The 27899-nt window shown below is 36.9% G+C and overlaps 2 protein-coding genes across 2 annotated transcripts; one reads left to right on the forward strand and one right to left on the reverse strand.

Annotated features, from left to right (window-relative positions):
- Positions 1-667: 667 nt before the first annotated feature.
- On the reverse strand, positions 668-7499 carry cep44 (centrosomal protein 44). Its single transcript, XM_042485730.1, has 11 exons — positions 7329-7499; positions 7155-7252; positions 5172-5319; positions 4844-4981; positions 4538-4612; positions 3216-3404; positions 2756-2884; positions 2533-2631; positions 1831-1902; positions 1099-1136; positions 668-744 (listed from the first exon to the last, which is right to left on the reverse strand). The coding sequence occupies exons 2-11, from the start codon at positions 7244-7246 to the stop codon at positions 684-686; spliced, it is 1041 nt and encodes a 346-aa protein (XP_042341664.1). The 5' UTR covers positions 7247-7252; positions 7329-7499; the 3' UTR covers positions 668-683.
- A 289-nt stretch (positions 7500-7788) lies between these two features.
- Positions 7789-18314, forward strand: fbxo8 (F-box protein 8). Its single transcript, XM_042485374.1, is given in 9 exon segments — positions 7789-7946; positions 10071-10176; positions 11636-11719; positions 12167-12311; positions 12676-12719; positions 12722-12801; positions 13105-13223; positions 14066-14262; positions 17238-18314. Coding segments are annotated over 8 exon segments (963 nt in total). The 5' UTR covers positions 7789-7946; the 3' UTR covers positions 17426-18314.
- Positions 18315-27899: the final 9585 nt, after the last annotated feature.

A 27899-nucleotide genomic window follows, 5' to 3' on the forward strand; every position in this document is an offset into this window, starting at 1 on the left:
AAGCTCTGTTGTTTTAAGTAACTCAGTCTGAGTTTTGTAAATTGGTACAAGTATCTACAAAGAAACCTGTAAACCATTTACACCATTTACTCAAAGCTGCCTCGCCCTTAATTATGCAGTCTTAAGTCTTAATAAGATGTAAGCAGGTGACTCATGTAAACATTCACCCCTCGTATAGTTTTCACGATGGGTGAAATTATCTGCAGAGACCAAAATATGTTTTGCATCAGGCTGCAAACATGTTTATTTCCGCTGTAAATTGAGCATTTTAACACTGACTCGTTTTCGGAGCCAGCCTTGAGTGGTCATTTGAGGAACTCCAAAAACAATTTACACAAGCATCTGTAGTTTCAATTATCATCATTGAATCATTTATAATTGTAAAGCGCTAACACAGTGGAAATCATCAAATGTACTTTAACCAGCCTTCATCCATGGAGATTCATTTTTATGGTGACAGCATTTCGTCATTTCATTTGCGACCTGACTTATAAGCAACTGCAGGAGTTTCCCGACTTGTCTGATAGCTTGTTAGAAAAGTTACAAAGCAAGCTGAGAGCAACATAATGGTGATTATATTTTAAATTAGGAACATTCAAAATGCCAGTGAGATAGAAAAGTGCATGAAAATTGTGGTGTAATGTATTACATTAAACACAAACTGTAATGACAATTATCATACTTTATTTGCAGTGTGTTGAGGAGGATTCGGTGTTCTTCAGCAGACTGGAGGTGCTCTTCAGCCTTCAAATTTCAGACACACATAAACACACAGACAATGAGTTTTATACCACATAGAGTTATATCTATCAAATGCAAACAAACATATTATTGGATAATCAAAAATATGGCAACAACACCAACGCCTCCTCTACAACATCGGACACATTCATAAAATTAAAGTTTGGAGAGGCAACTTTTGTTGCTGTTATGAAGCCAGGCTGGATGTAAAAATAAGATCAGTGACTAAAAATCAGCAGATCTGTCTCACAACCTTGATGTGGTAAATTGTGAACTCTTTTTCAGAGGCCATTTCTAAGGCCTCTACAAGGAACTCAGTACATAACAGTGAACAACTATCATTAAAACAGGACTTACATGTTGGCGATCCTCTCTAGTCGGTCCTTAAGATCCTCCTGGACAAAAAAACAGGACAGACAAGTTAATTATGTTTCTTGCTCCCAAACAAATATCAGGTGATGTGGTCTGAGGAAAGACTCACTGCAGCACCATGTAATAATATCATTTTACATTTTTACATTTAAATTTACATTTAATTTTACAAAAATTATAATGGCATTTGAACATTGGGGAAGATTATTTTTTAAATGAAGATTTGGGGGAAAAAGTGATTTGTCAAGCACTTTTTTGAGAAGCTCTTTTTTATCATTTCTATTTTAAATGACAGCAGGTTACAGTTACATAACCAGACAGACTGATAGATACTTTTTTATCCCGAAGGAAATTCCCGAAGTCAGCTGCTCACGTTCACTCAAACAATTAACACAATAAAACATAATATTAATAATAACAAAAGTGCCGTCATGCAAACTGGGGTTAGACTCCAAATCCCCAAAATTACGATTTCTTCTTTTCTTTTTCTTTTTTTTTTAATGGAGCAAAGTGGAAGGTGCTTAGTGTTTTTCTACCTCTTATAAATAGTGTGGCTGTTTTAACAATCCCTGGAAATGTTAATAACACAGCACAATAGAACATGAAAGAAATAATACAAAAAAATTGGTGATGTTGTTAATGAACCTAATCACTGAAAAGCTGGAAATCTAAGATGGTTTATCCATCGTGACGGGAGGATTGAGCGTTTTGCCTCACCTTTGATTCATCAGACATGGAGCTGGAGGAATAGGAGGAGGTAGACGACGGACATGGTGGCGGGACACTTAACTGAGAGAGGCATGAAAACAAAGGCAAATGCAACAGAGAGGGTCAGTTTTAAACTTTGCTTAGTCAGGGATTACTCTGAAAACTGGCTTAGTGCTAGTTTTAAATTAATCACATTATAGCATTTAACATTTTAAAGAAATAGCGCAGATGTTTTGATGTTAGGTTGTATGAGGTACTTATCCATAGTCAGTGTAATACAAAAGGCAGTTAGAACGCCAAGTACCACCACAGAAGTCAAACAATGTAATGTTGTGGACGGGGTCAGGAGCAAAACGTATTTTAGCCACTTAAAAAAAGAGGCGTAACCAAAAAAAGACCTCAAAAGAAAGAAAACAATGTATTCCCTCAAAAATGCTGTTTTACCTTTTATTTAGGAATATCTTAGATTTTTTTTCATATCCTTACTGTGTACTTCAGCTGCTGCAACATTTCCTCAATGGCATCAAAGGATTTTTTTAATCTTATAGTATATACAACACAGTGCTCTTGCTTTAATGATCATTTTGTTATAACTGCACCATTGTCATGTGAGGGTGTCTGCTGCAGAAACAGAGTATAAAACAAGACGTTCAGTGGCTACATTTTACATGGAAATGAAGTTAAACTGAAATGTCACAGCGTGTGCATTACCTGTGCATTGCTCAGATCTAGTTTAGTTTCCAATAAGAGAACTCTGCTCATCAGATTTTCCCAGCTCTCTCTCGATATAGTGATGACTTCTCCTTTAGTCTGGAACAGAATATGATGAATAACAAGGTGGCTGCAGTTGGAATGTTTTTTTTACAACTTTCATACTGTCTTTTATTGAATAAATGGGATAAGATATTAAAGAAGTAAAGAATGTCATGTCAACCTTGTCTGTGTTTCTCCATTTGTCAAGTTCCTCCAGGCGTCTCTCCAGGATACTGAGTCGATCTAGTCCAGACTGAAGACTCCCTAGTTGAGCCTCCAGTGCTGAGAGCCTTCCCTCCACCTCCGATGACTGAAAGGCAGGAGAGACAGTTATATTACACACACGTGATAGAACTTTACGTCTTCAGTTTTCTAAAAGTCACCTTGTTGTTATGGGGAAAGTTGCAAATCTAAAGCACATAGTTTTAAACAAATTCATTTAAATGAATATTTTTATTTTCTCATCGACATCCCAACACCATTATATCAGCGGTGGAAAACGGCCACATCCTGTCTTTATTTAAATCTTATTGGCTCCATGTATTGACAAACTGGTCAAAACTTTTACTACATTGAACCCATTGACTAGCATCTTTCACAATATTTTGCTTACTCTTGATACTTGTTTGGTAAATGCTTACGTGAAGAACGTTTTCCTTGTCCTCCTCCTGTCCTGCCAGCTCTCTGATCCCATTTTCAGGAGAACTGGAGTACACGTCGTTATGAGAGGTTACGTTATTATGGGAGGAGCATGCTTCTGCATGGGAGGAGTTTGTGGAAAAAGTGGAGGGATTTTCCATGTGATTCACAATAAATGGCTTCTCGAACACCTGAAACACATAAAGAAACTATGTCATCAAACATTTTTGTATTATTATTTCCCACTGTGACCACTTGAATGGGCGTGCAGTGTCAGGCAGCATAAATGTAGTTCAGTCAGCGTGGCATCTTTTACCCAGAGAAGTGAACTCTGTGGAGTATATTATACAGTATGAGCTGTAGGTTATCGTTTCTTGTCATGAAGTAGACGATTTTTTAAATGTTGTTCCAGAAGTTGGCATCAGAAGTGATGGATAGGTCTAGTTGCCCATTTTCTGATGGTATCGAGAGTTTGTCAGACTGTAATATTATTATACATATTTTGGTAAGGAGATTTCTTATTACTGTTATTTTTCAGGGGATTTTTTCATTTATATTTTAGGGAGGCTGGCCATGAGTTTAAATAGTGTTTCAGACAGAGGATTTTCAGAAAAAGGCAGTGTAAAAAAAAAAAAAAATTTTTTTTTTTTTTTTTTTACACATTAAAACTTATAAAGCTATTCTAGTACATCCCCAAAAAACAAATATGACCCCAACAATCAGCATAATAGGGCCTCTTTAAATGAAGCTGAGGGAGGAAGATGTAGGTTGGTAGCAATAATATCAAATTTTCTTTGAACAGATGATTTAAGTTGCAGATATTCCAAAAACAATTGCCCTAACTTCTGGACCAGGTGGGAGAATGAAACCCAGGTGTTATTATGTAAGATGTGTATAAGATGGGTGATGCCTTTTTCAGGCCATGAGCGGAAATTAAGGGGTTTCTTTTTACTTGAAAAGTCATGGTTGTTCCAGATGGGAGTAAAATCAGATAACGCAAAGGTGTTTTTGGTGATTTTATGGAATTTCCACCAAGTGTTTGATGTTCTGGTTGAGAACTGATAAATGTGTCTTTACAAAAAAATGTTTTATATCTAACCATGTGTTATTTGATTATTGGGGTCTATTGAATTGAATATATAATGATGCAAATTTGCAAGAAAATAATAGTAAAAACTTCAGAGCTTCATGTCCTCCTTATATTTTCAGTTTTTGTAGGGTGGCCAGTTTAATTCTTATGATTCTTATTCTTATTGAATGGTGTGTAATGCTGCGTGGTACTGCGTACTGTTAGTGTTGATGTAGCACTTTACATTGTACTTACAGTGTCTGCATCAGTCAGCGTTGGATGAGCTTGTCCTCTGCCATTCTTGTGTGAGGCAGGACATCTGACTCTCGGCTACAACACACATAAACACACAAATCTATTGGCTACGTACAGACAAGCCGTTTGTTGACCGATGTTTCTCTACTGTTTTGTCATTTCCTCTAAACTCAAATTACAACAAAAGGCAGAATGCTTTGCTGCCTTTAATGTCACAGATTACAGTTGCAGATTATGCCTCTGAATGTGTCTGTTTTTAAAAACACACAGAAATGTATGTTTGAAAAAAAAGAAAAACTTCTGTACCTTCTTTAGTTGCTTGTGTTTCTGCAGGACCAAAGTTATGATGTCACATACGACAGAGATTTTCCTTTGGGTGAAACCCCACTGGAGGAACTGCTGCTTGGTCAGTATGGGCTTATAGTCAAAGATATCTCGCATTACCTACACAAAAAACACATATACTCAGTTGAATGGACCACTACAGGTTAGTAGAAAAATTGTTAGCATTAAGTTAAAATCCAATGTACACTAGTGGATTAGTAGTCACTGGGGGAGGGACAAATGTGAATTGAGAAACTCGACAGCCTTTCATAATGCTACATCTGTGTGTACATCTGTTTGTATGTATTACCTTATAAAAAGTGTCAGTGAATCGGAGGTCAGTTTTTCCCGTCAGCTCCAGTCCGGCCTCCATTAGTTGCTCAGCAAAAGGTGGAGAGAAGGAGGTGAGGGTGAAGCTCACAACTGGCAGAAAAGCAGACGGGTCTCCTTTGGAAAGGCTGGTGGGGAGACAAAAAATGATGTGCAGAATTGTCAGAAAAACTGCAAATGATAAAAAAGAGAAACTGATATGCACTGTCCACACTGCACTCTCCTAAAAACAACTGTCACAGCTCAAAGGAGTGTAAAAAGTTCACAGAATTGCATTAGACAATAGTTGCAACACATGCATTTTGTCTTACCAAGTGAATATAAACTTAATGGCAATTGAATAACAGTTAATATGTCGAAATAATTTAATTACTGATTAATTACTTTCACATTCATGTGAGTAAATCTGGACTAGATGAGCCGAAAAACAAACCAAACATATTGTATACCAAGCAATCGTTATCATGTGTGTTATTGACAGACATATGCATTGCCTTCCACTCTGTATTCAAATATTTATCTGAACACAAACTCTGTTTATGTAAACTCAAAATTTAATGGACGTGCTGTGCAGCTCGAGGTTTGGTGCATTTGTGTATCAGAACTGATATGTTCTGCATAAACAATGTCTGCCAGCTCTCGCATCTCATATTGTCATGGTCGATTTCTCTTTGTTTTTGCTTGGGATGTCTATGTCTGTGATGTCCCTTCCTACACAAGAATGCAAAATGTTTAATACAAACAATGACTACGTTTGGATGCTGGAAAAGAAACAGTGAAATTGTGACGAGACATTAAGATACAAGATTAAAAGAATATTGCAATTCCTTTTGGAATAAAGGTGAATGAGGGTAAGCCTGGACCCACATGTAATATACGTGTGTTCATTGCGTTACACTGGGACAATAGTGATGCCTTGTATGTTGATTTGCAGATTAGCAGCACCTGAGACAGGCCACAAGTGTTAATATGAACCAAACAGGAGGGAATGAGTTGTTTTTTTTTTTATTTGGCTTAAGGGAGAGACAATTAACTTTAAATGGTTGTATTTTGTATTTATTTTAAATACCCGCAGAAGCCACAAGTGGGTCTGAAAATCGCATTTTCTTTAAAATCTTCAAAATCACACTATTTATCATTAGCAGAACCTGTGAAATATGGTTATTTATGGTGGAGGGAAGGTCATGCTGTCCCCCCCCCCCCCCCCGTCACTCAGGGAGGCTCAAGGAAAAATATAACTCTGGAGAGGACGTGATATCTTTAAAAAAAAAAAAAAAATCATACTCCAGCCATCCCTTACTCTCAGAAAAAAGAAATACAGTCTATAAAGGACATCAATATTGTTTGACTGTATTATGTCTGACAGCACAGTGGAAAGAAGGAGCATTTGCAATTGAACTAGTCATGAAAAATGCATTTAGTGCAGTTTGCTGTGTAAGTAACCTCCTTACCAACTGCTATTACTACAAACTTACTAACTATGATGTCAAAGGTCATGCTTAACATTTCTCATTCAATTTTATGTTTGCTTAGTTAAATATTAACGTGTAGCGTCACAAGGGCTTCTAAAACTTTCCATAACTTTTCAAGAACCCATAATAAAAAATGACTGATTATTCATAATCAACAGAATGTTTAGTATACCTTACTCCAGATGTTAATTACTGTATATGATTAGCAGCCTTTGCAATCTCAAATAGTTGCTTATATTGGTTGCATTATATGGAAGGTTGTTTACAGAGCAGTGCTGTTACAACCAGTTTCACTACAGACAACAAAATTCTATGACTTTTTCAAAATTTTCAATGATTTTTACTAATTCCTTGTTTTTTCCAGACCTAAAAAGTTAGCCTGCAAAATTCCACGACTATTCCAGGTTTTCCATGACTGTGTCATGACTGTTGGAGCCCTGCTTCTAGCACTAGAAATCGTTATTGGTTGCTGATCTGTGTTATTTTCTTACCCATCGTAGTCGACACATCCCGGGTATTTTATCACCCGCAAGAGACTTTCCAGTCTACGAAGACAACCATGGACATCTCCAGCAGACAGCATCTTAATCTGTAAGTAAGAGAGCAACGTTAAAAGCGTCAAGCTAAACGGCTAACCGAAGTTAGTCAGCAACAGCGTTACAAACCTGACAACGACAACGAGCAAGACGCGAAGTTAGAAGACACTAAAGCCCCAAATACTTGATACAAACATCCAATGTCGTGTTGAATATGCAAAATTAAAGTTTAACTATTACAAAATGTGCTGTTTTAAGCTAACGCTGGCTATTTTTAGTAGCTAAAGTTGGTTTTGTTTCTACCGGGTGATCGACAGCACGAGACAGGATTGGCTGTTGCACGTACGTAACGTAACGAGCTGACGTCAGCAACGTAACCTGTACGCACACTGTTTTCTGCTTTTTTTTCCGTTGTCATCAGTTTACTAAATAGTCGAATTCAGGGCATGTTGATGTAGAAAATGAACGCGTTTGACTCAAAATGATAAAATTTAAATTTTTCTTTCTGTGTTTTTGTTTCTGTGATGACTGGGGAGAGGACGTGGGAGGGGCAGCGGTGACAAGAGGAGGAGTGTGAAAAACAGATGATGTATGAAAGGTTCCTCCTGAACCGAAGGAGCAACTGCTCTGTTTTTATTTGTTTCTGTCTAAATGAAGTGACAATTGGATCCGTCTGAGAGCAACGAAACCGCATTTCCAGCTGTACTTGTGTGCAGGTCGGGCTGTCAGAGGAATCACTAAACTCAGGTAGGTTGTTCAGGGTTAACGATAAGCCGCTGTACCGTACTCATTCAGAATTACTGCACCATACTGGTAAAAGAAATACCATCAATGATCGTTAACAGATCATCGAAATCAATCGATTTGTGACGACACTGTGTTCGTCAACTTAAACTAGCTCGGTAAGCTAACTTGGGGATTTGTAACAACAGATTGTGAGTGATGGTTAGTTCAGCCAATGATGTTCCACTTTGAATGCTGTTCTGGTCTATGTGACCAATGATGACAAAGAGGAGGCGGGACTAAAGGTCACACTACCTTGTTTGCTGGAACTTCCAACGTTGATGTTTACAACAGTGTAATGGATTTGTTTATGCAACACAGCTGAGGATAGACAAGCTGAGAGGGAAAAACAGTGCATTACTGCTTTGTTTATTGTTCACTTAGGAGTCGACTAACCTATGAAGCTAATTTTGAAGTTGTCAGCACAGAGTTCTGACAATCTTGAGCAGATGTTGACAGTAATTTGTCAGCAGAAGGATGTCATACATTATGTCTGTGGTGGGTGTGTAATCTCATGCACAATCATATAATTTTTCAGTAAGACTTTAGTGCTGTCTGCCATGTAAAATGAGCTATTTGTTTCTGTATATATTTATTTATTTATTTAATAAGATTAAGAAACTTTATTTTATATACCTTTCATACAAGAAATGCAGCACAATGTGATTCACAATATGGGCATTACATGCACTGAGTGCTTCAGATGCAAATAGACAGAACTGACATAAAACAGGCCAACAAAGCAATTCAATGTAAAAGTAAATTTAAATACATTTTGATAACAAAAAAAATAATTATTATTATATTAATAATAAGTTAAAAAAGAATAAATGAAGGCATTAATATTAGCAAAACCATACATCTTAAAATCATAAACTCTATTTATTTTTATTAATTTATTTTATAAATATATATATATATATATATATATATATATATATATATATATATATATATATATTTATAGCCTTTATATATGATTATTAACCAAAGCCACAACTTTCAATTACTGTCGTGGTCAATTAATTTTTCAAATACTTGTATGATTAATCAATCAGCTGTTTGGCCTATTAAATGTCGGAAAAGGGGAAACATGGGGATCACATCTCCTCAAAGCCCAAGATGACGTCAAATATTGTCCACAACCCAAAGATATATAGTTTACTGTCACAGAGGAGTAAGAGACCAGAACATATTCACATTTAAGAAATTGGAATCAGATACTTTTTTTTCTTAAATAAATTACTCAAACCGATAATATGTAATTATGAACACAGGGCTACAACTCTTAAGTATTTTCTTTGTTGATTAATCTGTCAGTTGTTTTTTTGATTAATGACTTATTTTGTCCACAAACAAAAGATTTTCAATTTACTATCAAAGAGACCAGATTATAGTCACATTTAAGAAGCTGGGACCAGAGAATTCGGACTTTTTTCTTGAAAAAGTTACTCAGACCGACTTATTGTCAGGTTAGTTGCCAATGAATTTAATTGTTGACAATTTAAGTGTTATTTCAGCAGCATTTCAGCGTTACATGAAACACAAGCAGTGTTTTACAATGTGATCAACCATAAGAATTGTTAATATCCAGAGATTCACTAGATTCCCTTTTGTAGCATCAGAGGATACTTTTGTTGGGCAGACTTATCAAACCGGTGTTGAATTGTGTGAATCCACAAGTGGATTTACCTGTCTTATCAGGTTATTAATGGAAGATCATAGCAGTAAGTGAACCTCCATGTAGCCTGTGCCAAAATATTTCTCCATATATTACTTGTTTTCCTGTCTAAATACTAACTGGCAGACACAAAACTAGTTTGGTCAGATATGTTACCAAATGTTTTTTTCATGCACACAACATAAATGGGATGTAATAAATACAAAAAAAATCTTAAAGTATGACCAGATTACTGTCATATAGTGCTGATAGAATAACCTTTGATCACGAGCAGTACTTTTCCTGTGAGGTATAAAAGAGAAAAGGTCAAGTGGAAAAGCTTGCAGGCACAGTCTGCTGTAATACAGCATTTATTTTGTCATCATGTCAGTGACTTGCATGTACTGTGTTACTGCACTGTCATATAGATGGGTCAAGCACTGTGGAGGCTGCCTCCCAGACAACAGCAGCAGCTTCAGGAAGAGCTCGCAGACCGACTGGCTGACCAGGGAGGAGGAGGAAGACGGGAGCAAGGTAATGCTTACATTTTTGTTTTTTTTCATTAATAGTATCTTTGGATGACAAAATATGAGTATGTTCTGATTAATAAGGTTCTTTTTAAGGTTCGGTGACGGTCCTTGATAAATTTTCAGCTCAGTATCAACACAAGAAGCACAAACTAAAATCTGTCCACCTGTTTGTTTTTGTTTAACTCAACAGCTTCGTTTTAAACGTTATTGTTGATGTATGACGTAGCATTATGCATTTTTATTTAAACGAAATGAAGACTATGAATTTATTTAACTGTCTGACTAGAGTATTTAATGCCAAAGATTATGTTATTTGTCATAAATGTAATCCCTGTCTGAATGTTCTTTGACTGACTTAACTCTGCAGAAGAATAAGTACAGATAAAAATCAGAGTCAGAGGTCACTGTGTACATTTATGAAAGATCTAAGACACGAAAAGAGGGCCTGTTTAAAACAGATTTTTTTGGACAGACAATAAAATAAAGCCCACCCAAACTGCACAGTTTCTGCCATTACAGAGTAATTGCAGTTAAAAAAGTAACAAATGAACTGAAAACAATATGCAACATTTCACGTTGCTTAGTACTGGTTAAGACTTGCACTGGCTGCTTGTTTGTAACTGTAATTCAAATAACAACTACACTCACAAGTAACTCTTACTAGTTTTCTACCTCCACGATTCCAACGCTCTCCTCCCTTCGTCTGCTCTACATCGAACCCCAGCTGGCTGTCATTGTTGCTCCTGTATTTCTGCTCAAACCAGTTTGGCTCTGTCTGAAATGGCATACAAACATGCTGTTCATACCATTCATTCTAAGTATGACGTAAAATTTAGTCGATTTTGAGAAATGCCGGATGTATACTAGATTAGCATGAATTTTTAGGTATGAGATGTGATCTTAAAGGGATATTTTTGGATTTTTGAAGTAGGGCTGTATGAGATACTTATATATAGTCAGCGTGTTACATACAGTAGCTGGTGGTCGGTGCGCTCCCAGTTTGCAGAAGCATAAGGGCGTGCACTCCACAGGCATAGATATCAAAACATGTTTTATCCACTTTAAAAAAGGCCTATCTAAAAAAAAAACAAACCAATATCAGTCTAAGTGGATGCTATATTTAGAGTTTTTTCACGGCTTTACCTCGCCGTCACACAGTCTTTTCCTTTGGCAATACATTTCTCATCAGCTGAGCTGTGGAGTGCGCAAACTGGGAGCACACCGACCACCAGCTACTCTATGTGATACACTGACTACACATAAGTATCGCATACAGCCCCACTACAAAAACCCTGAACTATCACTTTAACTTTACAAAGGTAAATGATAACGACTCAGTGTGCCTGGTCAGTCTTACACCACAATGCATGCTCCCACTTCCATGTTATGCTAAAAAGAGCAAGTAATGACAGTGAGTGAATAAACAAAATAGAAAAATGATCATGATTTTTCTTTTTTCCTAGGGAAAGATGGTGGTCCCCAGAAAAGAGCTCCTCAGCAGTGTTACGGCCCCGACATCTACCATCTGTTGAGAACACGCATCGGTGGTATGAACACACAAAACACACGCTAAGCAAACAAAGAAAGTAAAACAACAAACTTAAAAGAGAAGAAATGCTTGGTTTGAAAATCTCTGCACTGATCTTTAAACATAGACTGAATAAAAGAAGGGCACTTAGTCACCCTTTGGTTTTTGAATTACCATTTTGTTTGTTTTTTTTATAGCAAGAGGTGGCCATATTCGGACAAGAGGCTGGTATAGGGAGGGTATGCGTTGCTACACCTTAAGGCTTACCCGGCGTTATTGTCTATTTTACTCTAAAGGGGACCATCATTCACAAACTTATCATCATGCAGTATTCAAAAAGTATTACAACTAGCAATTGAGACCATACTATAATAAAAAGAACATGAGGATTCCTGTGTCAAACTGAGGTTAAATGTTAATCGAAATATTTCTTTATCTGCCCACCATTTTTTCTTGTTTACTTTAGGAAAAGAACAGCATGGATTTATAGATTTGGAGATGCTGCCGCCTGAATTAGGCATCACCATACTGTCGTACCTGAATGCTACTGATCTGTGCCTGGCTGGCTGTGTGTGGCAGGACCTAGGAAATGACGAATATCTGTGGCAGGGGTAAGGAGGTTTCTGAGCAGTGACAACAGCTGATCTGCTATACTGATATGCAAGACAGATAGACTTTTGCTGCGTCTCAGTTTTAACAACTTATGCACTCAAAAAGGGAATGTAGGTACAGACAAATGTGGAATGAGAAAAAGCACTATATGAGAAAAAAAAGTTTAAGTTATTGAAAATAAATGACATGTTTTTGGCAAGTGCTGACTACACATTTTTTTCTGTCAGCTGCTGTCTTTTTGAACTATTTTCTGTCAGCTTGCCAGACAGGCCTTTTTTTCACCACACGTTTGCAGTAAAGTTCTATTGGGCTCTTTTTTTTCATATGTTTCTATTTTATAATCAATATGTCTCAATCCACCAGGCTGTGTAAGTCCACATGGGGACACTGCTCCATCTACAACAAAGACTACCTGCTGGTTTCTCATATAGAAGACTCTACCTGCAGCTAGATGAAGGCAGCCTAACATTTAACGCCAACCCACAGGAGGTAACACAAGCCAAAACATCCAAGACCTCTAGTCCTATAGCGCACACCGCCTCGCAGCCTCTGCTCTGTGTGAGCGTGTGTTTGTTGAGTATGTGCGATGCACATGTTGGTTTCTGGAACAATGATCTCACGGCAAAATTATGTGTTTGATGATGTCATTATTCTGAGCCTCTGATGTTTCACCAATCTGTCACTTTAACATCAAAGTGTGTGTCTGGATGGATTAAGACTCTGTTGGACCTGCACTCAGAGAATATGATTCTCTCTCTTTATGTCTGTGTGTGTGTGTGTGTGTGTGTGCAGGGTATCAGTTACTTCATGTCTAAAGGTATACTAGTGGATCATCCGACAGAGCTTGCCAAGTTCATCTTCTACACCAGACGGCTCAACTGGAAGATGCTGAGGATTTACCTGGACGAGAGGTTAACGCAGAAACACAGAAAACCCACAAAACTCAACACTAGACTTTTTGTAATGATGAAACATTTTACACCTCTTTGGGAACTAAGGGGAAACAACATATTTAGTATACTTGATGTGATTAACCCGATGCTCCAAGTTCACAAGAAACACATGAAGAAACAAACTGGGTTCTTCAGAATAAAAGTACCAGTGGTTCCAATTTGATTTATTTAATTATAACAGTACAATTTAATTTTATTATAACAGTAATTAATTTTATTTAACTTTATTATATTAACACTTTATTTAACTTTCATTTTAAAAATGTATGATTTAACGTCATTATAACAGTACTTTTTTAAACTTAATTTTGCCAGTACTTTATGTAACTTATATTATGAAAGTTCTTTTTTAAGACGTTATCATAACAATTCATTATTTACCTTTATTAAAACAGTACTTTATTTAACTTTTTTGTATCAGTTTTTTGTTTAACTTTATTAAAACAGTACTTTATATAACATTATTACAATACTTTTACTTTATTATATCAGTTCTTTATTTAAATTTATTTAAAACTTTAAGTTAATTTGTTTCAGTGGCTTATTTGTAGTTTTGTACTTTACTATTCTACAGTAGTTTAGAGGATATTTCAAATTATTGATTATAGGTTTATTTTTAATATTAGTTCACTGAGGAGTGGTGTTTTTTTAATGTGTCTAATACAGTACTGAATACATATACTGGTGCTCTTAGAATTTCAAATCTCATAATTCAGTAACTTTAATTATCTGTGTACAAATAGAAAAAAATCCAGCCATTTAGTCTGTGTTTGTGTATGTGTGTGTTTACGTGTGTGCAGGCGGGATGTCCTGGACGAGCTGGTGACCCTCCATAACTTCAGTAACCAGTTCCTCCCCAACGCTCTGCGGGATTTCTTCAGACACATACACGCTCCAGAGGAGAGAGGAGAGTACCTGGAAACCCTCATCACCAAGTTCAGCCACAGGTTTTGTACCTGTAACCCAAGCCTTGTCCGGGAGCTGGGCCTCAGTCCTGGTTAGTTTTACACACACACACACACACACACACACACACACACACACAAGCACTTGCATAATAGTTGTAAAAATGTGTCTTTGGCATACATACAAATATTTTTTATTTGTCAATTTAAAGGATAATTTGGCAAATCAAGAAGGTCACAGAAATGTTTGTGCAAGGGTGGCAGGAGATTGATTTTATGGCAGTTTGACAGTCTTTTTTAGGTGGCCAAAGAGGAATTTTCATTTTCATAACCAAAATGGATTATGATCTATGAAACATGTTAAGTAGGTTTCATTATAATCTTCTCATCAAACTTTGCTTCATTTTAGAGGTCATGAGTTCACACTGAAAAGAGAATTTATTTACTGGGTCCCTAAATTTTCACAGTACATTTCATGCCAGTGCATTTATCTTATGTTTATATATATATATATATATATATATATATATATATATATATATATATATATATATATATATATATATATATATATATATATATATATATATATATATATATATATATATATATATATATATATATATATATATATATATATATATATATATATATATATATATATATATATATATTATATATATTAGAAATATATTTTGATATTATAATCATGAATGACAAAAACACAATGATTTTTTATATTTCTCATAAGGATCCGCTACATTTGATCATTAAAGAATTGTGACCAAAATACTTGGTTTGAGGGACTTATCACATTTTAGAGTCTTTTATTGTGCAATTTTTTGTTACTTATTGGCCAGCGTGTACACAGACTCAGTCCTTCTGTGGTAATCTAAAATGATCCATTTGTACACAAACTTTGTCCACAAATTGTGCTCACAGATGTGTATGGTGACAGTCAGGCCTGAAGGTGGTGCAATTGCCCTAAATAAAAGAGGTTTTTTTTTCCTTTGGAAAACATACATTTCAAGGCAAAGTGATAAGCTTTTAATGTTTTTAGCATTCAGGTCAAAATTTTGGCTTGATGATGAGGCCACAAAAGAGAGCAGGGGGTCTTTGAAATATTCTGAAAAGTCCTCTTTGGACAATTAATATCCAGTCTGTGCTGAGACTAACCAGACATCACAGTTTTTAAACCCTGCAGCGAGAGGGCCAAACACTCTAAAACCAGTGACAGAAGAAGTGACTTTAAAGCTACTACACTTCTGACCCGTCGGCCCGACCACAGACTGAGGGGGAAACCGTCAAGGTTTTATTTCCAAGTAATCCCTGGCTTCAGTACTGTCAATGGACCGTACATTTACCAACTGAGGGCTTTGTTAATGCCAGCAGACCATACAGAAACCAATCCCTGACTCTGTTACTGTTAACTCCCTGGACCTTCTCATATGATTAGCAGGATTAGTGTAATGGTTTTGAGCTCAAGGCTAGAGATGGATGGATGGATGGCTGCCTGTCTGAAATCAGCCCTTTCATTTCACTGCTATTCTGCCCCTCCGTCCCCTCTGGAAAGGATCGGGCACAGCAGTGGAGAACATTTTAGAGTTTATTAGCAGAACACCATCTATATTACTGTGTCTTACTCATTGTGTCTATATTAAAAATAACAAGTCTGAAGTACTAGTTTCTGTCCTGTTATGGTGGTTCCTCATGCAGTAATATTTTGGGTTAAAGGAGATTTGATCTTCTTGGCATTGTTCTGTAATGTGATGGTGAGGTCAAACTTTAGCAAATCCTGACTGCATGAAACATGCTTTAAAATGAAATTTCAGCTTATATGGGGCTCTGGTGGGGTTTTGGCCCTGTTTACACCTGGTGTTACAAAAACACATATTCATCTCAACTTGTCACATGCTGCCGCTTTGTCAGTGACCTTCTGTGTCTACTGATGACGTTTTAAGAATCCGTATGCGTCAGCTGTTTACGCGCCAAGATGCTGTTACTGTGAAGTGAAGCCGCCCATGCGCGTTGCATGTGGCAAACTATATAAAACTGGTCTGATTTGAGTGTAGAGCTAAACGCAGTGAGTTGATTCGTATAGCCCCTTTATTCCCCTCTCTCTTCCCATACTCTCGCTGTTTCTGTTAATCATGAGTCTACAGCTGCAGGAGTGTGAGCTCTGTGCCTGGGACAGAGTAACACACACTGTGACAGGGCTAGCTGTTAGCAACACACGGCTAACGTTGCCCAGCGGTTATTAACAGGTTTGACAGTCTGTTTTGGTGTCAGCGTGATATTACCTGCTCTCTGTCGGATGTTAGCTGTAGCTGCTGTGTTAGCTAGTGCTAATAGGGCTTCCAGAAACAGCGCTTTAGCATTGCTTCATCCAGCAGCGCTGAATCGTCAGCAGTCAGCTGTTAATTCCCCCAATCTCTCGCCCACCTCTCCACCAAAGCAAATAGATTTTTAATTCTGTGGGAAACAGTAAATGCTCATGATATCAGGCTCCAAATCCAAGACAGCGTCGCAACTATAAAATTTTTGCTTGCCCCCACAATATTATTGCAAAAAATGCCTATAAACATCACAACAGGTATTGCATTTTTTTTTTAGAAAAGCTGCTGAGAAATAAGCTTTTTCAAGCGGCAACGATACCAAAAACAGCAAACAAATTCCTGGAGGGATTTATTAAGTGTATGTGTGCACATATCATAACAAACCTCACGCTGCTTAAAAACAACACCTTTTGGCCTTTGTGAAGAGTAAAAAGAAGTACATGTTTATTTGCATGTAGAAGAGAGAAATTAGATCAGATCAGAAGTTGACACGCATGTGGAGACACATTTTAATTCCAGGTGTGAACAGACAGACAGAGAGCTGTCCACTTGTGATCCTATGATCCATGACACTTGTTAATACCAGGTGTAAACGGGCTCTTTGACCTCTCAGATTTTACATGGAATACCTGATCTCTTTAGTGCCACATGCAGCTGAGTTTTGTGTGAAAGCTTGTTAGACACAAGAACAATCCTGTATAATCATGGCCTGCTATCACATCTCTCTGCAGATGCTGTGTATGTGCTGTGCTACAGTCTGATCCTGCTGTCCATCGACCTGACCAGCCCCCACGTCAAAAACAAAATGTCCAAGAGGGAGTTTATCAGGAATACTCGCCGAGCAGCACATAATGTGTCGGATGACTTTGTAGGCCACCTTTATGACAACATATACCTGATTGGCCACGTGGCTGCGTAGCTCCGCCTGCCAGCCGAAATCCTCGTACTGCACTGAAGAATGGGAATTGGTGATTGGGTTCCTCTACGTATCTGGAAAGTATGGGAAATTGTGGAAATGGATTTTAATGATTTTCATGACAACCTATAAATCTTATTAGAAAGGTTAGAAAAATAAAATTCACCACTGCACTGTGAGAGAGACTGTGCTACCAAATATTAGTAATTATTTTAATCAAAGGAGTGAAACATGTTTAAAACCAAGTCACTGCAAAGAAGGAGGTTTTAAAGTGGATCCATGAAGATGAGCTCTGATAACTGCACTGACAAATGGTGACTACTGATTGGTGGAGGGAGGAGGCTGAGCACTGCCTTCAGCCCGTCACTGATGCCGGGACAGTCCTGCTTATTTGCTATTGGACAGCTGCTTCACGAGTCGGACGTACACTGGCCCATTCTTGTAGAAAGTGACACAGGGATGTTGATACAAGGCTGACACAAAACCACTCATTAATATCACTCGTAGCATTTACCAGTGTAACTAATGACAAAGGTACATTGGAGCAATTCTGCAGAACAGTTGACCTTGATACACTGTTCAGTGGTAACAACCTGAATGTCCAAGATCCAACTAGATCTGTTTTTCTGTGGTTCATGCTAGACTTTTTTTTTTTTCCATTTTAGTAAAATGAACAACACATGGGGCCTCGTACAAAAACATTATTGTATTCTGTTGTTAATCTCTCTTGCTTTTTTTCCTTGAGGGTTGCTTGTATTTGTTCCAAGTCACCAAACTGCACTAACTTGACCCAAGTTGATCGTTTGTGTCTGATGAATGTCACCTGTTCATGCAGAGGTGTGCACATGTAAAATTTGAAAATTAGCATAATAAACCCCCCCAAAAAACGCCACATAATGCTGCCTGTTCCACTCCGTTTGTGGGCAGATATCATTTACAAAAATGTTAAATGGACAGTTTACTCCCACATTAAAATTTCTTAAATCAATACTTTGAAAGTCTTAAAATAGCAAAGACTAAGAATGTGGGATTTTATAATTTATAAAATCTTAAAATAATAAGTAAATAAAAAATAATAATAATTTACAGACTGCTTCCAGCATTAATATCACCAGTCATGTGTTATATTGCAATGCATATTTGGGCAAAATTCTCCCCATCCCCAAGTAATACATGTCAGTTCCTGTTTTTTGTTTTTCTTTTAGTTTTGCAAAACTGGTCTTAAATTAATTCTGAGTGGCAGTCAAAAAAAGTTCAGAAAGTCCTAAATCCCACGTGCGTGGAGCTGTAGGAACACCGTGCTATTTATCTATTGATTGTTTTGGTGTGAGTGAGTGTTGGATATATCGTCCACAGAGGTGTCTCGCGTTTTCTCAAATGTAATGGAACTAGGCGGTAAACTTGTGGTGCTTAGAGCAGCAAAAAATACATTTGAAAAACTCAACAGTAATGTCTCTTTCAAGAGTTCATGACCCGGTTACTTAAGATAATCCACAGACCTTGTTATGAGCAACTGCAATTGCATGAAGGGACTATTTTCTTTCTGCCAAACTACACCTGCCAACTGGAGTGTGCATGTACTGCTAGCTCACCTAGCACCACTGAGCGAGATAAGATTACAGTCAATATATGTTTTCATCTCCTGCGGTAACAAGCCTGTCGTCCATGAGTAGATGCACACTTTTTTCTGCACCATGATAAAGTAACAGTTGATACAGTTATCTTAAACACTCAGAAACTTACACCAAAACATTCTAGATCGATAAATAGCACCACAGGTGATTTTTTTATTTTGTTGGATAACTGTCCCTTTAACAAAGAGTAAAAAGAAAAATGCCATATAGCAGGGACTTCAATTCTGCAGATAGAAATATGCAGTTCAATAAAAAAAAATATAATATCTAAAATAACAATGATGACAATAATATGGTTGACAGATTATTAATTTAGCATTAAATTTGGTTTTGTTGTGTAATTTAACTCAATTTAGTTTCAATGTCACATTTAAACCATGAACTTCAGATTAGGGCATTTTAACTCTTTGGTCAAATAAGTGTTTTTCCTCTTCAGGCTTGTCTGATACAAAGGTCTGAACCACTTATCAATTTTGTTTGTACCCAAGAGAAAATTCCAAGTATGAGAAAACTGACAAATGTAAAATTGTTAAACAAATATTTAAATCCTTGAAGCTAAATAAATTCAAATTGATTGTTTCATAATAAATGTGATACATAGTATTATCAGTTTTGTGGGCGCCATCTAGCTGATATTTTGTGCAAACTTCTGTCTCCATTATGTTGGAAAATGAATGTATTTTCTTAAACCTGACATTAAGGAAATGTTTTATTACAGTGTGTGGAGGTGACATGCTTCTTGTGCATGATGAGGGTATTTGAGAAGTCCGGGTTTCATGATCGAATTATAAGCCTGGCTTTAATATCAAACACATGGCTAAAGTAAAGTGTAGAGAAAGATAATGCTAAGTGAAAAAATAAGGATTTTCATCAAGTCATTTGTAATGTTGGCTCTTGAATTGACACAAAATGACATTACCATTGACCGAAGTCTGTGGATGACAGTGCAGTAAGTTGTGTGAAGTTTATGAAGTTCTTGTGTTTTTAAAATAATACTGCTATAATTTATTATTTTTGCACAGTGCACATGTATTTACCCCCAGTTCACACTGCTTTAGCTTTAGTTCCTGAAGTCATAGGCTTCCTCTGTCTGAAAAACAGCCCACAACAACATAGCTATTGCTGCCATGACATAATGGTGTAATCCATCAATTTAAATTAGACATGTAGTTTTATAATGACTGTAAAACACCACAACTGCTGCAGCAATAATACTGTCAGAAGTGGTGTCATTCTTCCAGAAATTAATGAGAAAAGATTATCTCAAAATACGACACCACACCTGAAGTTTCATTAAGCCTTCCATTCATGGTAACCAACAGTTGGCAGTCACAGAAAAAGAGAAAATATTCGTATTAAACACTATAATTAACAGTGTGGTAAAGTAATAGGTAAAATATCATGTAATTTTAAATGATGGATTGCATTTGTCAGTGCAGGAATATATGTGATTTGTTTTTAACTGATTTTTAAAATACTGGACGCCTGTTACATTTGGAGGGAAACCAACCCAGTCGCCAGGAAAAATGCTGGCATCGTATGTTTCTGCAAACCATGGATACGTCACATTTGTATGTTGTTAAGGCCAATTTGAAACTTAATATTTCAGCAACGCTGTGGTTAATGTGTGGTTAGGTTTAGGCACAAATATTGCTTGGTTATGGTTAGAAAAAAGATCATGTTTTGGCTTAAAGGCCCTGACACACCAAGGCAACGGTTAGCTGTTGGTCAATGCTGGGCCATCACTGAACGTCTGTCACCCTAATAGCTGCAGTCTGTCTCACACCCTTGGCTCTCATCAGCCCTTACTGGCTTTTTTTTAAGTCAACTCAGCATGTCGAATTGGTGTCGGTTAATGAAATCACTCTTCATTGGCAGTTCAGCTTAGCACGAGAGGAGAAACAAAATAAGGAATCATAGGGGAGTAAGATCGAAACAAAGTTGTTAAATAGCGTATGATTATTTTTCTTCAGCCATCGATCATTTTGTGGTGGTTTGTGTTATTATTTAGTGGCTCACAGTAAATATGCTTTGTTGTTTCAGCGTTGGAGTGCTTTGTTCATGTGCTAACTGGCTAATTAGCATCATTACTTTCTTCCAGATTCCATTTTTTAATGATGGATACACACTATCGCCTGCTGCTATTATGGAGAATTATTTCCTCTCACACAGGTGTAGAACATAACTTACTGTGTGGCTGTTGGTTGTAGTCTTTGCGATGTGTTCAAGTGCAACTTTTTGGCCGAGACAGGCTATGTGAGGCGACGCTACCGTCAGTTGCTGTTAGTTATTTCATGTCAGTTTGGCATGTCTGGGCCTTAAAAGCACCCGTTTTGGGTGGCACAATCCCAGTAGAAAACGCAGACAACCACTTTTCTTTGCTGAGAAAAACAGTAAAGGGTAAAAAACACATTTGTTGGCTAAAAAGCCACTGGAAACACAACAATGACTGCTAAAACACAGCTGGTTGTGTTGTTTGTTGGTCTCAAACACAACTCTTGCACAGGTGAAATGCCACCCACTATCCCTTCCACCTCCCCATGACAAAGTCCGCCCATGTGATACGTCACTTTTGAGATGTTTATAGGATACATATGAAACATACAAATGTAAAGTATTTGTGGTTTGCAAGAAAAGCACAATGCCAGCGTTTTCTTATGATGACGGCTGAGGGCAATACTACACTTTTCAGTGGTTTAAGTGTGAAAAAGCTAATCTGGAGAAATGGAAATGCATAAGCACTTAAATCAGGACATTGATGACTTTCAGATACATGAAATATTTTCAGCGCTTTTTTAAGGTAAATCAGTTTAACGACGATGCTTATCAGACCTGAACACAGCACGGTTGTGACTCTGTGCTTGTAGCTTCCAGTCCCAGCAGCTAGCATGTAGCCACAGCTAACAGAGAGGCGTCACAGCGGTCACTGAATGTAACCATGGCAACAGACAGGATGACACAGTTAAGCATTTTTGTATTTAAACCTGTTTTTTTTTAAATTGAAAGGGTTTGTATAATAACCTAGATAGCTAGTTGCAATACCAGTGTATATATTTTCTGATTTCTGTCTGAGTAAATTGTGTAATTGGAGCCTCTTCATTAGATTGTAAATCTGACCCTGAGTGAACTCGGATCATTATAATGTATTTAAGATTTATTATTGCTGATGATGCACACTGATTTAGACCTTTAACTTTGTTGTTTTATTTAAATTATTAAGGAAATTCACTTCCTGTTGTGTTTTTTTTTTCCTTTGTTGTTACTAGACTTTACGGCTGACAAAATGTACTGAGAAATTGTTCCATGAATCTGACTCATTAAATCTGGGCTTGATTTTACTGACGTGTTTCAACTACCTGCAGTTATACCGTTTATACAGAAGCAGTTTTAGATATTTCTAATTCACCACTGACTCATTTTATTTGACCGAACTGCTACTATTTTCTCAGAATTTGCTGTTAATAGAAAAAAATGTGAAAAATCAACTCCTGATGCACCAGATGTTTGTAACTGTCCAAATCTGCTCTTAACCAGGTGTGCTGAATGATGAGTCCCACCTGATCATAAAATGGAAGCGCTAGCTGATTGTTTGTTTGTAGCATATTAGCACCCTCTAAAAACTATATAAGGGCAGGTGTTGTGCTGTGTGCAAACGCTGTGGCACATGCCCAACAACTGCAGCGATGCAATCAAAACAGGCTGTAAGAAGAAGAAGGACTTCTGCAGTGTTGAAACTGATGTACTGTTAAACAAACTTTAAACTCAACCTTTTTTGTTCCAGGGGCCCTTAAATTGATACACATTAAGCCATGTACCCATATTTAATAAGATTTTGCTTCAGTGACCTCCATCTGAAAAAATGTTGGTTGTTAGATATGATAAAGATCAGATTTCTATAGTTATCAAGTAGAGCTGAGGAGATATTAGATGAAATCTATGATAGGAATAGTCACTTTTATCTCTTACTCACATTGGACTCACTTCTATAGTGCATTACACAGTAAAAAATAAACAATTCCTATTTTTTTAGGGACTCTGTTAAACTCCCTTGAGAACCACTCGGTTAGAGGACTCTGATGGCACCCAGCCACACTATGGTTTTGTCAGAATAGCCAGTGTGCAGTGAGAGCTGTAAAATAATTATTGAGATATTTCATTTGATAACAGAGAGTAAATGGTAATTTGTCTACATTAACGACATCATCAAATCCAATTTTTAATACGAGGACATCAAAGGAGTGAAAGACGTGTATTAGTCTGGTTCAGGTCATTCAACAGCAGACGTGATACAGGCCACACTGCTTCTTGTAATTGTGTGTGTGTGCGTGTGTGTGTGTTTGAGCATGTGCATGTATGAGATCAAACAGGCAAAAGAGTAAATCCTCTTCAGACACAATATAACCTTTGACACTTGACCCCTGTGAGAGAGAGTGTGTATTTGTGTGTGTGTGTGTGTGTGTGTGTGTGTGTGTGTGTGTGTGTGTGTGTGTGTGTGTGTGAGAGAGAGAATGACCCATTCCTGGGTGGTGTTGTTTTATGTACTGCAAATGAAAAGAGAGCAGAGGGCAGACATGCATGACCTATCCACACACAGACACACACATACAACCACACACACACACACACACACACACACACACACACACACACACACACACAATATAACCTTTGACACTTGACCCCTGTGAGAGAGAGTGTGTATTTGTGTGTGTGTGTGTGTGTGTGTGTGTTCCTTTTACTCCTGTGTATTTGACCACAGATCTGCAATGAAAACTGACCTGGCCTGCTGAAAGAAACAATAAATTAGGCGTAGATTCCTCTGTGTTCCTGGAATAGTAGAGAGCAGTTTTGGTATTAATAGTGGTGCTAGTGGGGGTTTACTAAGAGTAATCTATATTTGCTTTAACAGAAATAATTCTGAAAACAGTTTTAAAAATATTTTAATGATTTTTTTTCTTTGTTTTACATTTTTGATCCGCACTTTTTTTAGTAATTTGCCTCCATGGAGCTTGAGAAGCAGTTATGCAGCCAGTGGGGCTGAGCAAATGATCAATATTATATTAATATTGTGATATGACACTAGGACGGAGATGTCATTTTGTCACCATGTAATAACACCCAGGCCTAGAAGCTAGCTATCATTCTTTAACTTTAATACTTTTCTTTAATTAATCAGATAAGCTTATAATGTCTTTTATCCAACAGTCCAAACTGACTGAAAACATTAGGAACAGACTACCTGATAATGACTTGATAATATGTTTTAAAAAGGACAGCCAGCTTGGATGTGAGAAACTTGGATGCCGATGTGGTCCTCACAGCATGTAGAATTACTGTCAGACAACGTCGTCATTTGAACAGTTGTCAGAGCTTGTGAAATGGTGAAGGGAACGTGGGATGTTCTAAGTTAATGTATTAATGCGTGATGTTATGTGTTATTGATAAAAGAAGAAAGAAAAGAATGAACTTCACCATTCAACACCACCAGCTCGCTCGCTCTCTGCTGCTGATGTTGTTGGGTCTCCAACAAAATCCCCAAAGTTAGGTCTCATGATGATGATGATGATGATTATGATTATGATGATGATGATGATGATGATGATGAAGGGGCTGGTGTTTATTTAGCCCAGCTCAGACCGGTGGCCCAGGTCTTCGTCTGGTGGCGTCCCAGTCCAGAGAGCCTCACTTAAGCTTGATGGAGATGATGGATGGCCTCCTGAGCCCCGGAGCCTCTGCACTTCATCAGCACGAGCAGCCACTGCTGCTGACACTGCAACACACACACACACACACACACACACACACACACACACACACACACACACACACACACACACACACACACACACACACACACACACACACACACACACACACACACACACACTGCAGATCAGTTCACACAGTGCTCCAGCTAACACACACCGCTGACACCACAGGTACGGCTCCTACTGTTACTACGGTTACTACCAACACTCATCCATTACTATTACTGTTGTGGCTACTAGAAATAATTACATGCGCATAGTTTTATCATTATGACACATTCATTATTGCTTTTATCCAAAGACTTGGTTAAGAATTGTTTTTGTGAAGTAATAATGAAAAAGTGATCGCCTCCCCTATAAAGGTCATATTTACTTTTTTTGTACTCTGTACTGTCTTTGTCGGCTTTGTAAATTTACATATAAGATTACATTTAACAAGTCTGAAAAATGCTGTTGTAAATTATTAAAATAAAACAGACAGGAAATGAAAAAAGGTTATTATAATATTAATTTCGTAGTTATACATCACTAATCTCCACACCAAAATCAAATCACTGCTAAGCAAAATTACACCTATTTATATTAATACATTCTCAAAGACATTTCATTAAAACATTTTTTATTTCTTTGAATATTGATTTCTTTGGGCCCATAGTGTTAACTGGTGTGTCAGTCTTTACAGACTCAGGTTGTGCACACAGAACTCTGTTTTAAACCCCAGAGGGGTCCGGCTGTATTTTGGGATTACTGCTTCTCAAGGTCTCACAATACTTTAAAAATGTATTAAAAAAATTGCAGTGAAAAGCAAATTTAGGTGTGAAACATAATGCTACTAATGCAATAAAACCTGAATTTTAGAGTTAATGGTCAGAATTTTTGGAGCCAGAAATCACAATTACACTTTTGGACTTGGCACCTGGGCATGTGTATAAAATTCAAAACAATGTTTCCCTTTGATAGAAACGTGCCATCATAAAAATCCTGGCTTTGAATATTTCACTTCAAATGAATAGCTGGAACAAACATAGAGTGAAAAAATAATGTTAATTGGTTTAAAAACACCAGTACTATTGATACCAGTTCTATTTTTTAGTATTTTTCTCTGGCACAGAGATTTACTCAATATTTAGAACTTGTGTAATGGCTGTTTTTGCAAGTTATAATATAAGTAAAGATATTTGTGAGGACATGGTTTGAATTGTCCCCGGTGTTACATTACATCACATGTTTTGGTAAATGGATGTTGTAATTGGGTTCTTCCAACAAGCCTTTTAGCATTCAGCAGCTGCTGAGGGCGGTCTAGTAAAACACAACTTCTAAATGAAAAGCACAGCCACATGAAGCAGAGAGAGAGAATCAATAAAAACTGAAATGAGAAAGAGAGGATTAAGACAGAGACAGACAGAGAGGATATTAACCCATGTCCTATGACATGACAGAGAGAGTGAGTCGCTGACGCAATCAAAGAGGCAAGAGAAAATAGGAATTACAGAGAAAAAACAGAATTAACTGATATCACATTGCTCCCCGCCGTGAGCCAGAACAAAAAGGTCTGTGTGTGTGTGTGTGTGTGTGTGTGTGTGTGTGTGTGTGTGTGTGTGTGTGTGTGTGTGTGTGTGTTGTGATCAACTGCAGCATGGTGGATTTAAAAGTTCAGAGCTCGGCAGCAACTCTTATTCACATTATGTCACACAACTCATAAATAAAAGGGTAAATAACATGACAGAAGAATGCATAAGGCAAAATCATTCATGTAATAATCCCTTTTTATATTTCATACACTGGAATCATGTGAATGTGAGTTCATATCTATGAGGGGGGAAATCACTGAATAAATTCTCATATGAATGAGATGTTTTAGCAATGAAACTGTATTTGATATTTTTGCCTTAGTAACTAAAATGAATAAACAGGCAAAATGACATTTCTTAGAGCTGAAAATTTTGCAAGCTTTTTTTTTTTAGTTTGACAAAAAAGTGTCGAAAAAACTTTTAAAGAAAAGGTAAGTGTTTACATTTATTTTTTTTATTGATTGATTAGGGACTTTGTACATTAATAAACATTACTCTGAATGTGCTTTAGATTAAAAAAAAACTTCATTTTTTTATCTTCTGTTTAGGGTTTTAAGGGTAACATCTTACAAAAAAAAAGAATAAAATAATTAAGTTATCATGCAGAAGTCATTATGCTACTTTGTTAGGTGCTAATTAAAACACTCATACAGAAGACTACAGTACACGGATATGAAAAACAACACGTGTAACAACATAAATCACTGGCACTATAAAAGCAAGGCGACAATGAAAAACATGCATGCAAGGGCATTTGGAAAGACTTGCAAGAATCCAAGTTCACAGACTTAAAGCAAAGGCTGAAACAATGCTAAATATAGCTAAAACATAAAATGATGTAAATGTTAAACGATACAGCCTATTTGCACGAACAGAACATTTACTGTGACATAATCCCATCTGGTAATAGCAACATGCGGTGATGGTAATGGCAAGTTGAAAGAGAAAGAACAGCAATTTAAAACAATTATTAGAATCAACTTCTTCAAATCAAAATAAATGGGAGCGAATGAGGCATGACGCCATGAATTGGGCTCAATAATTTTCTAAAATTTGCTCTAATCTAATCTAAAATGACTAACAGAAGAATTAATTTTATGATTAATGTTAGGTGTGCACATAATACACATTATGTACTGCACGTCCAGTTTGAGTTTTTAGTTCACAGTTTAAAGTGAGACTTTTGAAAGAAGAAATAACACCTTTAAATTCAAACAATAAAATGCCCCTTGCTTTATAATGTTTTTGCTGCTACAGCCAACTTTTTCTAGTACAACCTGTACTTTTTAAATAATACTCTTTTCCCAGCAAAATTAGCGCATGTATGAAATCTTTTCTTTAAAACCTTGTTAAAAATAGGTGAAAGACTCCTTTCCCATTGCCAACAGTCCAGAGCTGTGTACATGGCTTCTCAGCAGACAAGTATGACTTTCATGTTTCTTTTTTGGTATGTCATTACTAAAAAAAAAGTAACATATTACACTTTACTTGTTACTTTTAAAAG

Source organism: Plectropomus leopardus, chromosome 4 (assembly GCF_008729295.1).
Source record: "Plectropomus leopardus isolate mb chromosome 4, YSFRI_Pleo_2.0, whole genome shotgun sequence".
In the NCBI taxonomy this organism is placed as follows: domain Eukaryota; kingdom Metazoa; phylum Chordata; class Actinopteri; order Perciformes; family Serranidae; genus Plectropomus; species Plectropomus leopardus.